This window comes from Tasmannia lanceolata, unplaced genomic scaffold, assembly GCF_043159265.1.
Source record: "Tasmannia lanceolata isolate RefF3 unplaced genomic scaffold, GAP_Taslan_0.1 ptg000048l, whole genome shotgun sequence".
Lineage (NCBI taxonomy): Eukaryota > Viridiplantae > Streptophyta > Magnoliopsida > Canellales > Winteraceae > Tasmannia > Tasmannia lanceolata.
Genome location: NW_027518725.1, coordinates 2,690,523 through 2,704,260, shown reverse-complemented (window position 1 = coordinate 2,704,260; position 13,738 = coordinate 2,690,523). Strand labels below are relative to the sequence as shown.

Here is a 13,738-nt window from a genome sequence, read left to right as displayed (position 1 = left end):
GTATACAGAAATCCAGTTTCTACAAATCCATATTAATTGGGCAATGGAATATCAGGATCTTTAGGATCTAAAGTCCGGGAACACCAGATGGAATAAGTGAATATATAGCACTTTGGTCTCAGTAGCAGAGCTTCTTAAGAATCCTTGAAAAATTGTTAAAGAAAAATAAACCTTGAAGTAGGGATGCAGAATACCTTCTGAAATAAAGTGTTCGATTACATCGAATCCACCCAAAAATCCGCCCAAAGTTATAATTAACAAACCGATATCTTCTGTAACGGCATCAGCCCCTGCCGTCCATCATCCTCCAATACTCCTAAGACGCAAAACCAAGTCATTTTCACCAGTCTTCTTCAGGTGTTCAACTATCCTATTAACATAAAGGGCTCTCAGTCGAATTCCTCTCTCAACCATTACATCAATCAGAGTTGCAGCTTCAACCAAATGATCCTGTTCACAAAGCCCGGCTAAAAGAACAGAGTAAACACCCGAATCAACAGCCGACAAACAATCTTTCTCCATTTCATAATACCAACTAAACCCATCAAGAGATCGCCCATCGAGACAAACTTCTTTTACCAAAGTACTACTCGCCAATCCATCCGGCCTAACCCCATCAGCCAACATCCTCCTCACAAGGTTCTCCGCTTCCCCCACACTTCTCAATCTCAACAATGACATCACCATTGAACTATAACACTGACTACTCGAAAGACTTCCTTCTCCCACAATTCTATCAATCACCTTATGAGCATCCTCTACATATCCTTCTTTACAAAGACCATCGAGAAGAGTACAAACCGTGACTCGATTCGGAACTCACCCATGCTTCCCCATTCGATCCAAAACCTCCACCGCCTCTTTCGCTCTCCCTGTCTCGCAAAAACTCTTAATCAACGTCGTGTAAGTAACAACATTCGGCGCACAGTCACAATCACTCCCACCATCACTCCTTTTCTCCATGTCACTCAACAAGTCCATCCCCATCTCCATCCTCTCACCCTTACAAAACCCTCAAGCAACGCCGAATAAACAGCTACATTCCTCAAACACCCCCATTTAGGCATTTCATTGAACACCCAGCGGGCGTCCTCTAATCGACCCACATTACAAAATCCTTTAATCATGGCAACACAAGTGATCATATCTGGGTATAATCCAATCATCCCCATCTCCCCCATCAACCCCTCTGCAACACCCATATCGTTTTTCTCTGCGAAAAGTCTGATTACTACATTATAAGAGGCAGTATCTGGCCTACAATTGAATTCCCCCATCCTTCTAAGAAGCCCTAATGCCAGCTCAGCCAGCTTTGCTTCTTGACAGAGATTGAATATCAGCCAACTTGGATTATACTATTCACTGACATATATGCATATATCAAGTCTTTTTTCACTGGTTTCTGAATTTCTAGAGTTTGTTTTTTACGATAGACAAAGGCAGGAAGAAAGTGCATATGTGGAGGCGCAGAGCTACCTCTGTTTTGTATTGATTTGATCTTCACCATTAAGAATGTCAGGTTTTAGTGGAACCACCATCTCTTTTTGGTGGAGTGGATGTAGGTTCCTCGGTTTTGGACTGAACCAGTACAAAATAGCGGGTGCATGCTCTCTACTATCTTTCTCTATTTGTATTGTATGCATCTTGTGTTTGATTGTTAAATTTGTTCATGAAGTTTTAATTTTTAATTACTCTTCTTAAAAGAGCAAATTTTCTAAAACCCAATTCACCCCCCACCCCCTCCTCTCAGGTTGCCATACCCGGGCCTCATACTGTTTTCAATTGGTATCAAAGCTAAAGGCTCTTAGGAAAAGATTTTTCAAAACCTAAAAGAGGAGATTTTTTGGCAAACCCCAAAAAAATGGGATATGTGGTAGGCCACTCAATCTCTACTCCTCGATCTTTCGATGGAACCAAGTATAGGGAATGAAAAACCCATATGAGGCTCTATTTGGAATTTTTAGATATTGAGATTTGGCAAGTAGTTAAAAATGGATTTTTAATTCCTCACAAGAAATAGGGGAGAAATTTTTTTAAATAATTTATTTAAATTTGAAAGCCATGAATGCAATTTGTTGCTCCTTTCCTCCGAATATCGTGAAAATTTCTTCTTGCAAAAATGCTAAAGAAATTTGGGTTTCTCTTGAAAACATTTATAATAACAATGTGTCTCTTTGGATTGGTTGACAATGATGCCTCTCATCCACAAAGTGAGATTTCTTATAATGAATTATATGATATTTTGTATAACTTTTTGGATAAAAATAAGAATCTAAAAATTCAATTTCCGATTTGAATAATGAAATAGAAAATTTGAAAATGGAAATTGATTTAATCTCATCAAGAAATGAAAATTTGATTCAAGCTGATCAAGAACTAACAAAGGAAGATATAAACTTGATTAAAAAAATATAAATCTTTAGAAAAAGAAAAAGAAAAATAAAAAATGGATTCATCTCATGGAATCAAAGTTTTGAAAGAAGAAATAGATGAGATGAAAACAAAAAATAAAAAATTGGTTTTTGAAAACCAAAACTTACGAGAAAAATAATAACCATGAGGGGCAACAACTATCTTCCATATGTCTTGCCCAGCTCATTATGTCCTCCATAGCTGAGTTAGTAGATGCAAAAGCTGAAAAATCTTTGACTGGTAACAATTCCATGTTTTTGGAGGTACAATGTATGATAGACTAGAAAATTTTCCATCTATAATGAGCTGATCAGCAACAACTATCTTCCTTGTTACTCTTCTACCTTTCGTGTACCACTTCCAATTCTTGAAATGTCTCTTGACCTCAGACATTAGATGGAAAACACTTTGAAAACGGGATTTCATGTGAAAAATAAAAACGGGAGTGAATATGAGTGATGATTTGATCCCTTTCAAGATTTATTTATTGCTTTATGGGGATTTGAGCTTCCTTTCTTTTATCTTTTAGTGGACGTGGCTCCAATGGTTGATGTCCGTTTTTTTAGTTTCTTTTCACGAAACGTGATCCGTTTTGCTAGCAGTGCTCTATACTAGATTATCTTGGTGCAAGAATCTCCAAGCATCGGCTTCAAAATCATGTACGTTTAATAGCCACCGGCCCATTTCACTGAGGATCATGTCTCCTCTCCGGAATGCTGCTGTTACCAGCATTTGCACCTGGCTTTTCACTGAACTCAATCAGTTCAAACTCTGTAATTCACAATTAATCATGGAAGAGGTCGTGATTTCAGGTCGAACGGGCCAGCCTGTTAAAGTATAAAAGATAAAAATAACGCCATCTCCAACAGCTTAAGCTTTTGGAGTAATTGGTTATTTTGCATGGTATGAGAGCAAAGATCCCGGGTTCAAAACTCCTTGTTATTAAAAAATCTACATGTGATGGCCAACCCAAAAAAAGAAGGGCCACATGTGCCAAGTGTAGGCCTAGGCAAACCCTAAAAAAGAGGGGCCACACGTGAGGGGGAGTGTTATTAAAGTATAAAAGATTAAATAACTCCATCTCCAACAGCTTAAGCTTTTGGAGTAATTGGTTGTTTCTCACAGCCATTGCAGACGTAACTAGTTGAGCTTGATTTACTAACAGAGCAGTACATTCTTTCATTTTTTTTTGTGTAGTGCTTTGATTTCAACGACTGCCGAATGCATTTTTATTTATTCATTCTGTTTGTTCTTGATGATACAATGAACTTTTGATTTGATATAGTAGCTCTGTATAAAAAATGCATATTTGAATACCCTTTTGCTTTTGTTCACATCGAAAAAGTAGACTCAATAAAATCCAAATAAGTTTGCCTGTCCTGATCTTGGTGGGGCCCAACTAGATAAGCTTCGACTCGTAGATTATCATAAGATTGATGAAAATAATTATATGTCTCAATGATTGTGTGCTGATTTCATGTGTTTTGTCTTTATGAAACAGGCACATTTCCAGCCATGAATCTCCATTTCTTTTAATCTTTGTCCTCCCAAAAAACCCATTAAATCTCCATATTTTTTTTAACTTTGTCTTCCCAAAAGACTAAATAATTCAAAGTTCAGCCCCCCTTTGTAGCCATCACCAGCAATGACTTCATTGCTTACTTCATGGTGATATTTTCACCTATTTATCATCATCTTCTTCTTCCTCTCCGTTACAGGAAAAGTTAGAATATGGAGATCATTGAAGATATTGTTATTGTGGGCGCTGGGATAGCGGGACTTGCCACCGCGTTAGGACTTCACAGGTAAGCAAAATCCACTGATGTGCTTTCTGGATTCACTTCTTGTTGTAAGAAATTATATCAGCTGACAAATTGGTCTGATGATCTGATTGTGATCATCAATTTTGTAGGATGGGATTAAAAAGCTTGGTTTTGGAATCTTCAGACAGCTTGAGGATTACAGGGTTCGCGTTTTTGACATGGACCAATGCCTGGAAGGCATTGGATGCTCTTGGAATTGGCAGTTCCCTCCGGCAAGAACATCCGCCACTTCAAGGGTAACTACTGCTGTTATAAATTTGTTCTTATATTAGTGGAACATAATTTGGATGTGTCTATGCTGCATGGGTACAGAGTGTCGAAATCTGACATGAGTATTGAGTGTAGGATTTGGCTAATTTTAATTATTTTACATGATGATATGATTATATATTGGAATTTTGGTATCTTAAGTAAATCTGTTCTTATATATTATTAGTAGAATAAAAAACTGGACGGTATCTGTCGGTTCTATGGGTACGGATGTGAGTGTTGAAAACTTGAAATCCAACATTGGTAGCGAGTGTCAGATTTGGATGAACAAGATGTCCCCCATCCATACAAGTCCCAACCAGAACAGAAGAAAGTAGAAAACCGCTAAGCTGGTGCTACAGCCATGTCGTCAAAAACCACGTCCATGTCTCCAACAAGAACTCCGGCCTTAGCTAAATCATCAGCCAGGGAATTGACTGATCTCCACCTGTAGGACAAGGAGGGGCGAATGAGTCGAACACGGCCTCGAATCTTGTTCACAATCCCAGCTAATCTCCACGGACCAGCACGCTGATTTGCCGCTCGTGCGATTATGTTAGCGGAGTCACCTCGACAATTAGGGGACAAAGATTATGAGTGGCATACCATGTGAAACCGAACAGCAAGGCTTTTGCCTCCGCTAACCTCAAAAAATGAATTTGTGGATTCGGCTAGTTTTAATAATTTTACATGATGATATGATTATATATTGGGAATTTGAGTAGGTTAAGTAAATATAATGTTTTATTTCCATATTAAAAATTTAGGGAGATGATATTTTCATCCCCTCTGCAGTACGCATTCGCCCCCCTTATAACATGAACAATGGGCAACTTTAACGCTTTTTTATGTTAAATAACGTTAAAAGGGGACGAATGCATACTGCATCGGGGTGAAAATATCATTGCCCAAAATTTACTGATCGATAACTCAAAATATGTGATTTTTTTTTTTTGAAATGATTGTACTCTCGCCCAAGCACTCTCAACTTCGGATTTCTGATGGGGATCCAATACACTGGTATGATCACATCTAACTCAAAACATGTGATAATTGTAATTTTTTTGCAATATTTAGAAAAAAATAGATTAAAGAGATCTAGACGTGTGCAATGAATCCCAAAATATTGGAAACATGGGTACTTCACCAATTCGGAAGAATCCATGGAACATAGATAATGGTGTGTGTGATTTGAAGACTGACTCAAAGTTTCTGTGATGTTTGTGAAGGTTGGTGGGTGTCTCTACTGCCACTGGACTTTCTACTACTGCTCAAATCTCATTTAAAGCCAGTGGAAAATGGTAGTATAGATTTCTATTGTGTTTTTTTTTTCTCTGAGTTATGTTTCTCTGAGATTTGGGGATGATGCAGTGGAGACCATGAAGTTCGGTGTGTGAAAAGAAAACAGTTGCTTGAAACCCTTATAAAGGAGCTGCCTCATGACACCATCAGGTTTGGCTCCAAGGTGGTTTCCATTGAGGTAACAGGGAACTTAAAGCTGGTGCATTTAGCTGATGGATCAATTCTCAAAACTAAGGTAATAATGTGTAACGATCTAGTTGGTATCAGTAATAGGGAATTTCAGTATGGTGTTTTTATTTTTTGAAAGATGACCTTTAATTAACAAAAGAGGGTTACATCGGAGGGGAATTTCACTATGGTGTTTTCATTATCTCTTATTTAGGGAAATCACAGCTCAATGTTTAACAAATTTCATACATAAGTTACTATGATGGAATTAGCCATTAGCCATTTCCTTGTTCTACACTTTCAGGTCTTGATAGGGTGTGATGGAGTGAACTCTGTGGTTGGCAAATGGCTGGGTCTCCAAAAACCAGCATTTTCTAAGCGTTGGGCAGCAAGGGGACTTACAGAGTTTCCTGATGGTCATGGTTTCAGGCCTGAGTTCTTACAATATTTCGGTGATGGCTTTCGGGCTGGTTTCTTACCTTGTGACGAAAACACCATTTTTTGGTTCTTCACTTACTCGCCTTCTCCCGAAAGTAAACCTTTCCAAACTTGGATTATACTATTCACTCACATATATGCATATATCAAGTCTTTTTTCACTGGTTTCTGAATTTCTAGAGTCTGTTTTTTATGATAGACAAAGGCAAGGAAGAAAGTGCATCTGAGATGAAGGAGTACATGTTGAGCAAGCTTGGGAATGTGCCTCAAGAAGTAGCGAGTGTGATAGAAAAGAGCAAATTGGATGCTGTCATTGCCTCTCCATTGAGATTCAGGTGGCCATGGCACTTGTTGTGGGGAGATATTTGCAAGGGGAATGTCTGTGTAGCTGGCGATGCGCTTCATCCCATGACGCCAGACCTTGGCCAGGGAGCGTGCTCGGCCTTAGAAGATGGCGTTGTTCTGGCGAGGTGCCTCGGAGAGGCTCTGTTGGAAAAGCCCAGAGGAGGAGCAAAGGAAGATGAAGAATATGAAAGGATAAAAAAGGGCATGGATAAGTATGCAAGGGAAAGAAAGTGGAGAGGAATTGAACTTATCACAACAGCTTATGTGTTGGGTTGGCTACAACAGAGTGATGGGAAAGTGATGAACTACTTGAGGGATAAATGGTTGTCTAAAGGAATGGCAGAGATTCTTTTGAAGAAAGCTGATTTTGATTGTGGGAAACTCTATAGCCCTATATGATTGGGCTGTTTACACAGTTAAATCATCAGTATAATAATCATATGTAGTTTTGTCATATTTGGTCACTTTTGTTCTATACCCGTATGTGCTTAGTGTCTTATTTAATTTTCAAGAGCGGGAAAATAATCTTTGACACTCCAAAGACACTTTCGCTGACCAGTCTCATCACTCAGAATAATATGGCATTGGAGGAAACTCTAGCCAACGAAGGATGTATGTTGATCATCTGAGAATCAATATAAAATGGGAAAGGTCCTTGAAAATTGTGTTTATCTTGGAGAAACTAATACTTGTCAAAATGGCGCCATACAATGAAAAGGACTAAATGCCTTCTTTTTCTTCTCCTTCTTTAATTTTTGTTGTTTTTTCATCTCCACCACCGCCGGCGACCATCCCAACAACTCGAAAGAGGAGTAGCAGCAGGAAAAAAAGGGGAAGAGGATGAAAGGAGGGAAGAGGATGAAAGGAGGAAGAAGGGGAAAAAAAAGAAGTGATGCTGGAAAAATGGGAAAGAAGAGGAGGAAGGAAAAACAAAGAATTGAAGCCGGAAAAATGGAAAAAAAAAAAGAAAAAAAAGAGAGAGAGGAAGAAGAACAAGAAGGGAGATTTGGGTTTGATTCGGTGAGATTTAAAATTGACCAAGTCAGACCCAAATCTCACATATAAGAATTGAAGAGCACAAACACACACTATTACTTTTTTATTTTATTTATTTATTTATTTTTTTAAAGTTGACTTTTATTAATCCTTAGAATGTGAGGAGGGGACAAGATGTCCCCATCCATAATACATAGACTCCAGCCCAATACACTTACTGTAAATGAGTATTAGTATCGAATTAAGACTGCCCATCCCCAATTTCCCCTACATTACCCGGTAAGCAAATTTGCATAGATTCGTGAAACACGCCCTGTTTTGCAACACATCCGCCCTTTCATTTGCCGTGCGCCTTCTGTGGACGATTATCGGACGGATCGTTCGCACAATATCCTAAGTTTCCAATATATAATTTTGCAGAAGCCATGGCCCTTTTGAATTGCCCAAAGCCCAGGAGATTACATTCGATGAATCGCCCTCAACGATCAAGGGTTTAGAAAAGTGAGATACGTACCATTGTAAACCAAACAAGTGTGCTCTCACTTCTGCCTCATTTGCGTCGCATTTCCAATGGGACCGGAGTATGACATCAGTAAATCCCCCTTTTCGTCCCTTAATATTCCGCCCACCCAATAGACACCAGTAAGAAGATTTGACCACAATAACAATAAGAAGAGCTAATTGTATTAGCTTAGGCATTACATTGTCCCCTTGATGCAGACCTTATGCTGGGGTATTTCCTTGGGAGACGGCCATTCTTCTCCACTCTTAAAGAATCCCTTTCTAGGAAATGGAACCTTACCGGCCCTCTCCAAGTTGTTTCTCTCTGTAAAATGGATTCCTTTTGCTAAAGTTCTCATGCTCAGAAGAATGTACTAGAGTCCTGGAAGGCAACAACCTCCATTATGGAGGAAAACCTCTTATTTTGCAGAGGTGGGATTCTGATTCCTTGCTTGAAAAGAAAATATTGCCTCAAATCCCAATTTGGGTTTGTCTCCCTGGGCTTCACCTCAAATTCTGGAACCCTCACTGCTTGAGTAGAATTGGAAGCATGATCGGAAAGCCACTTTACATGGATACCCACACAGCTGAAACTTCAAGACTCCACTTTGCAAGAATTTGCATCCAAATATCAGCAGAGCAAGCCCTCCCTGATTCTATAAAGCTTAAAACTTCCTCAGGGGAGATCATTCAAGAAATTGTTTATGATTGGAAGCCCAAGGCATGTTCTAGGTGCAAAGATTTCAGCCACTCTTTGGAGAATTGTACCTTAATTTCTTCTCATGTGGTCCCCAAAAAGGTTTGGATACCTGTCCAAAAGAGTGTAGTCCCTGAGCAAGCTAAGTTTTCTCCCGAAATCATCTTCCTACCTGTAGGAGCCTGCCTCCTAATCAGAATCTTCTCTATAACAGATTTGATGCCCTCTGTGATCAAGGAAATATGGTATCCAAGGGAGCAACCATCACCCCAATTCCCCCAAACGCAATTGACAAAGGCAACGTAACTGGGATAACAAATGTGATTGATAGTAGTATGCCCCTATTAGATAGTCCATTATCTAATTCAGCTTCTATTCCCTCTTCTTCCAATGGAGAACCCTGGAATTTAGTCTCAAAGAAGAAAGGGAAGGCTTTGCCTTTTGTTCCCCCCCTGCCTGGGGTTCGAACTCCACCAGCTTTCAAAGGCCTTATCCCTGGAAGGTTCTGATCCTCAGAGGGCCGTAGCTACTTTTCTCCGGTCCTTGCTTGGTGGGTTGCTATAGTCCCCCCCTGCAGTGTTGGAGTTTTTCCCTTGTTCGGGACTGTCTTCTTTTTTTTTTGCTGTATCTTGAGGTTTCACCCTGTTTTGTTTTGGCTTGTTGCTTCTTTGTTTCCCCCTCTAACCTAGGGGGTTGCTCTCTTGCTCCTTGTATATCTTTCGTTTTCTATTAATATATCTGGTCGGGGTCCTGCCTAACCCCAGCTTACCCATCAAAAAAAAAAAAAAAAAAAAAATTTGGTACATTTCGGATATTTCGGTTTCAGTCTTGACTTTCGGTCAAAATTTAAAACCATTGTTTTGATCACATGCGAATGCGACCCCACTATCTTATAAACATTCATATCATGGACCCCGAATACTAGTATCTACTACAATAAATGGTTCTGGATTGGTCTCTCTCTGTTGGGGTTCAATTTCATTTTTTCCTTTCGAAGTTTTCAAATTTATGACATTTTCCTGTTTCAATTAATTTTTAATTCTTCGCTTCTCTATTTCTGTTGGATTTTCCTTTTGGGTAGCTTTATTTTCTACTCATGGATTTTGGTTTGTTGATGAGATTTACATATAATTAGATGGTGTGCACCATGTTATAGATAGGATTTTAGCCGATTGGCCCCAATCTCCTGATTAATTTTTGGCTCTATGTGAACAAGAAATTATAATAAGTATTTTGGGTTTTGACCATGCGCGGTTCATCCGAGGGAGACGGAAAAGCAACATTCCTTCTGGCACAGATAAATGCTCATTGTGGTAGGGTAGAGGAGAGGGAAAATGTTTCACCAGAAATTTGAGCACTCTAGGCACAGGTCACTTGGGTTTCTCCCAAAGGTGATTTGGATTAACGCTGTAGTTTTTTCTAACAACATGTCTTCTTTATGTTTAGATGATTCTCCTGCTATAATCTTTTTTTTAGCCTGTGCCTAGCAGACGCAGCTGGATTGTGGATTCATTAACTGGAAAAATACAATTATCCACAGATTGAGATTAGAAAAGCTGAACCTGGGCCAATTTCTGTTCTTAATGGAGCTCTTTTTCAACGACTCAAGTGGTTTTGATGAAGTGAAAGATTCAAGGATAAGTAGAAACTCATTTGTTGTCTCCAGACGTTTCTTCTTAAGCCCATCTCATCTCAATGAAATAGTGGTTAAACAATCTTACTTTAATTGACTGCTATTTCTTTAGTGACAATAGTCTTGAAGCAATTGCCACTGTCTGGATTGAACTTAACACATAATGAAGTTAATGACTGGAGCATTCCATTTACCTCAATACAAAATTAGTAAATAACTAACTGCATGCATTCCATTTACCTCAATAAAAAATTAGTATCCGAATTCGGTCAATGGCCATCTGGTCACTAAAGAAACAACCCCAGATAAAAAGAAATGGATATTACTACCATCCCTACACTAAAATAAATTAATAAAGAGCAAATGTCGCTTAATGGCGAGATTTCGACGATCGTATCTGGTCCCTCTTGATGGTCGGTACCGGTCTTGAGGAAATGTCGTGGATGACTTGTCATGGTTCGGTACTGACGATTCCTCGTACGAGTTTTTGTTGACCCGGTTGTATGTTAAGGTTTGGTCTGAGGGTCGGTACCGTGTATACCGATTTTACCCCCAACACTAGGATAAGTTCTCCCCAACATCTAAGAAGAGTCATAAGTCACTTTTTTTTTCTCTTTAAAGTTAGCTCGTCGAAAGCTAAAACCAAGAGTCCTAATGAAAGAGGGAGAAAAGCACGATGGCTTCTATTGTGACAGGTGCACAGCAAACAAAAAGAATAGCACATGTGCCCATAAATTCCAGAAAATGATGTGAGACAACTAAAAATCTTCGGTTATTTTCAATCCCGACGTTTTTTTCAGCACGGGACCCGTTAGAAGTGCTTTCCCATACGAAAACAGAACTTCCAACACTTATACGCAACCAACAATGATACCTAACCACAACAGTATTTGTTGTGGCTTTCCAACTGGTAAAGGGGGGTGAACTTACCCTTCAATGGGGTGAATTTATCACCACCCTAAATTTATAATCTCAATGAATGTGTGCTGATTTCATGCTTTGTCTTCACGAAACAGGCACATATGCAGCCATTGAATCTCCATTTCTGCTTATCTTTGTCCTCCCAAAAGTCCCATTAAATCTCCATATTTTTCTAACTTTGTCCTCCCAAAAGACCACATAATTCAAAGTTCAGCCCCCTTTGTAGCCATCACCAGCAATGACATCATTGCTTATATATCATTAGTAGAATAAAAAATTGGACGGTATCTGTCCGTTCTATGGGTATGGATATGAGTGTCGAAATCCAACATGGGTATCGAGTGTCAGATTTGGCTAACCTCAAATTTTTATTTTTATTTTGAAAAATAACGATATTTATTCATAAATCCAAATTACAAAAGCATGTAACCAGGGAACAAGATGTCCCCCCAATCCATACATGTCCCAACCAGAACAAAAGAAAAGTGGAGAGTAGAAAAGCGCTAAGCCGGTGCTACAGCCTCGTCTTCAAAAACCACATCCGTGTCTCCAAGAAGAACTCCGCCTGGGGGACAGGGAGGGGCGAATGAGTTGAACCCAGTCTCGAAACTTGTTCACAATCCCGGCTAATCTCCACGGACCAGCACACCGATTTGCCGCCCATGCGATTACGTTAGTGGAGTCGCCTTCGACAACTAAGGGACCAAGATTATGAGTGGCATACCACCTCAAACCGAACAACAAAGCTTTTGCCTCTGCTAACCTCAAAAAATGAATTTGTGGATTGGGCTAATTTTAATAACTTTACATGATGATGTGATTATATATTGGGAATTTTGGTAGGTTAAGTAAATCTAACGTTTTATTTCCATATAAAAAATTTACTGATAGATAACTCAAAATATGTGATTTTTTTATTTTCAAATGATTCTACTTTTGCCCAAGCACTCTCACCTTTGGAGTTCTGATGGCATCCAGTGCATTAGTGCATTTGTGCTGGTATGATCACATCCAACTCAAAACATGTTATAATTGTAATTTTTATGCAATATTTAGAAAAAATAGGTTAAAGAGATCTAGACGTGTGCAGTGAATCCTAAAATATTCGAATCCGACATGTGTCCAGCATGGGTATTTCACCAATTCGGAAGAATTCATGTAACATAGGTATGGTGTTTGTGACTGACTGAAAGTTTCTGTGATGTTTCTGAAGGTTGGTGGGTGCCTCTACTGGAATTTCTACTGCTCAAATCTCATTTAAAGCCAGTGGAAAATGGTGAGTATAGATTTCTATTGTGTTTTTTTTTTCCTCTGAGTCATGGTTTTCTGAAATTTGGGGATGATGCAGTGGAGAACATGAAGTTCGGTGTGTGAAAAGAAAACTGTTGCTTGAAACCCTTGTAAAGGAGCTGCCTCATGACACAATCAGGTTTGGCTCCAAGGTGGTTTCCATTGAGGTAACAGGGAACTTAAAGCTGGTGCATTTAGCTGATGGATCTATTCTCAAAACTAAGGTCATAATGTGTAATGATCTAGTTGGCATCAGTAATAGGGAATTTCACTATGGTGTTTTCATTATCTTTTATTTAGGGAAATCTCAAACCTCGCAATGGCGAGAGACTCGTGCACTGGGCCGCCCTTTTTTACAGTTCAATGTTTGACAAATTTCATACATAAGTTACTATGATTGAATTAGCCATTAGACATTTCCATGTTCTACACTTTCAGGTCTTGATAGGGTGTGATGGAGTGAACTCTGTGGTTGGCAAATGGCTGGGTCTCCAAAAACCAGCATTTGCGGGGTGCTGGTCAGTAAGGGGACTTACAGAGTTTCCTGATGGTCATGGTTTCAGGCCCGAGTTCTTACAGTATTTCGGTGATGGCTTTCGGTCTGGTTTCTTACCTTGTGACGAAAAAACCATTTATTGGTTCTTCACTTACTCGCCTTCTCCCGAAAGTAAACCTTTCCGAACTTGGATTATACTCTTCACTGACATATATGCATATACCAAGTCTTTTTTCACAGGTTTCTGAATTGCTAGAGTTTGTTTTTTACGATAGACAAAGGCAAGGAAGAAAGTGCATATGTGGAGGCGCAGAGCTACCTCTGTTTTGTATTGATTTGATCTTCACCATTAAGAATGTCAAGTTTTAGTGGAACCACCATCTGTTTTTGGTGGAGTGGATGTAGGTTCCTCGGTTTTGGACTGAACCACTACAAAATAGCGGGTGCATTCTCTCTACTATCTTTCT

At 39.3% G+C, this 13,738-nt stretch overlaps 1 protein-coding gene, 1 long non-coding RNA gene and 1 pseudogene across 3 annotated transcripts; 2 read left to right on the top strand and 1 right to left on the bottom strand.

Annotated features, from left to right (window-relative positions):
- Positions 1–88: 88 nt before the first annotated feature.
- On the bottom strand, positions 89–2,665 carry LOC143864451 (uncharacterized; annotated as a pseudogene).
- Positions 2,666–3,953: 1,288 nt separating this feature from the next.
- On the top strand, positions 3,954–7,408 carry LOC143864194 (monooxygenase 2-like). 2 transcript variants are annotated; one of them, XM_077375076.1, is made up of 6 exons: positions 3,954–4,217; positions 4,325–4,471; positions 5,714–5,785; positions 5,856–6,021; positions 6,259–6,487; positions 6,592–7,408. In XM_077375076.1, the coding sequence occupies exons 1-6, from the start codon at positions 4,144–4,146 to the stop codon at positions 7,134–7,136; spliced, it is 1,233 nt and encodes a 410-aa protein (XP_077231191.1). In that variant the 5' UTR covers positions 3,954–4,143; the 3' UTR covers positions 7,137–7,408. The 2 variants fall into 2 exon arrangements, with proteins under 2 accessions (XP_077231191.1, XP_077231192.1); XM_077375077.1 differs by lacking the exons at positions 3,954–4,217; positions 4,325–4,471 and adding an exon at positions 4,480–5,504.
- Positions 7,409–12,475: 5,067 nt separating this feature from the next.
- LOC143864198 (uncharacterized) lies at positions 12,476–13,441 on the top strand. The gene is made up of 3 exons (XR_013241118.1): positions 12,476–12,761; positions 12,834–12,999; positions 13,214–13,441. It is a non-coding gene; the product is annotated as an uncharacterized LOC143864198 (long non-coding RNA).
- The last annotated feature ends 297 nt before the right edge of the window (positions 13,442–13,738 follow it).

Excerpts from the sequence above, each read along its gene's own strand:
- LOC143864194 (XM_077375076.1), top strand. The coding sequence starts at position 4,144 with ATGGAGATCATTGAAGATATTGTTATTGTGGGCGCTGGGATAGCGGGA. Across the intron at positions 4,218-4,324 it reads ACCGCGTTAGGACTTCACAG|GATGGGATTAAAAAGCTTGG; the intron begins GTAAGCAAAATC and ends TCAATTTTGTAG. Across the intron at positions 6,022-6,258 it reads GATCAATTCTCAAAACTAAG|GTCTTGATAGGGTGTGATGG; the intron begins GTAATAATGTGT and ends CTACACTTTCAG.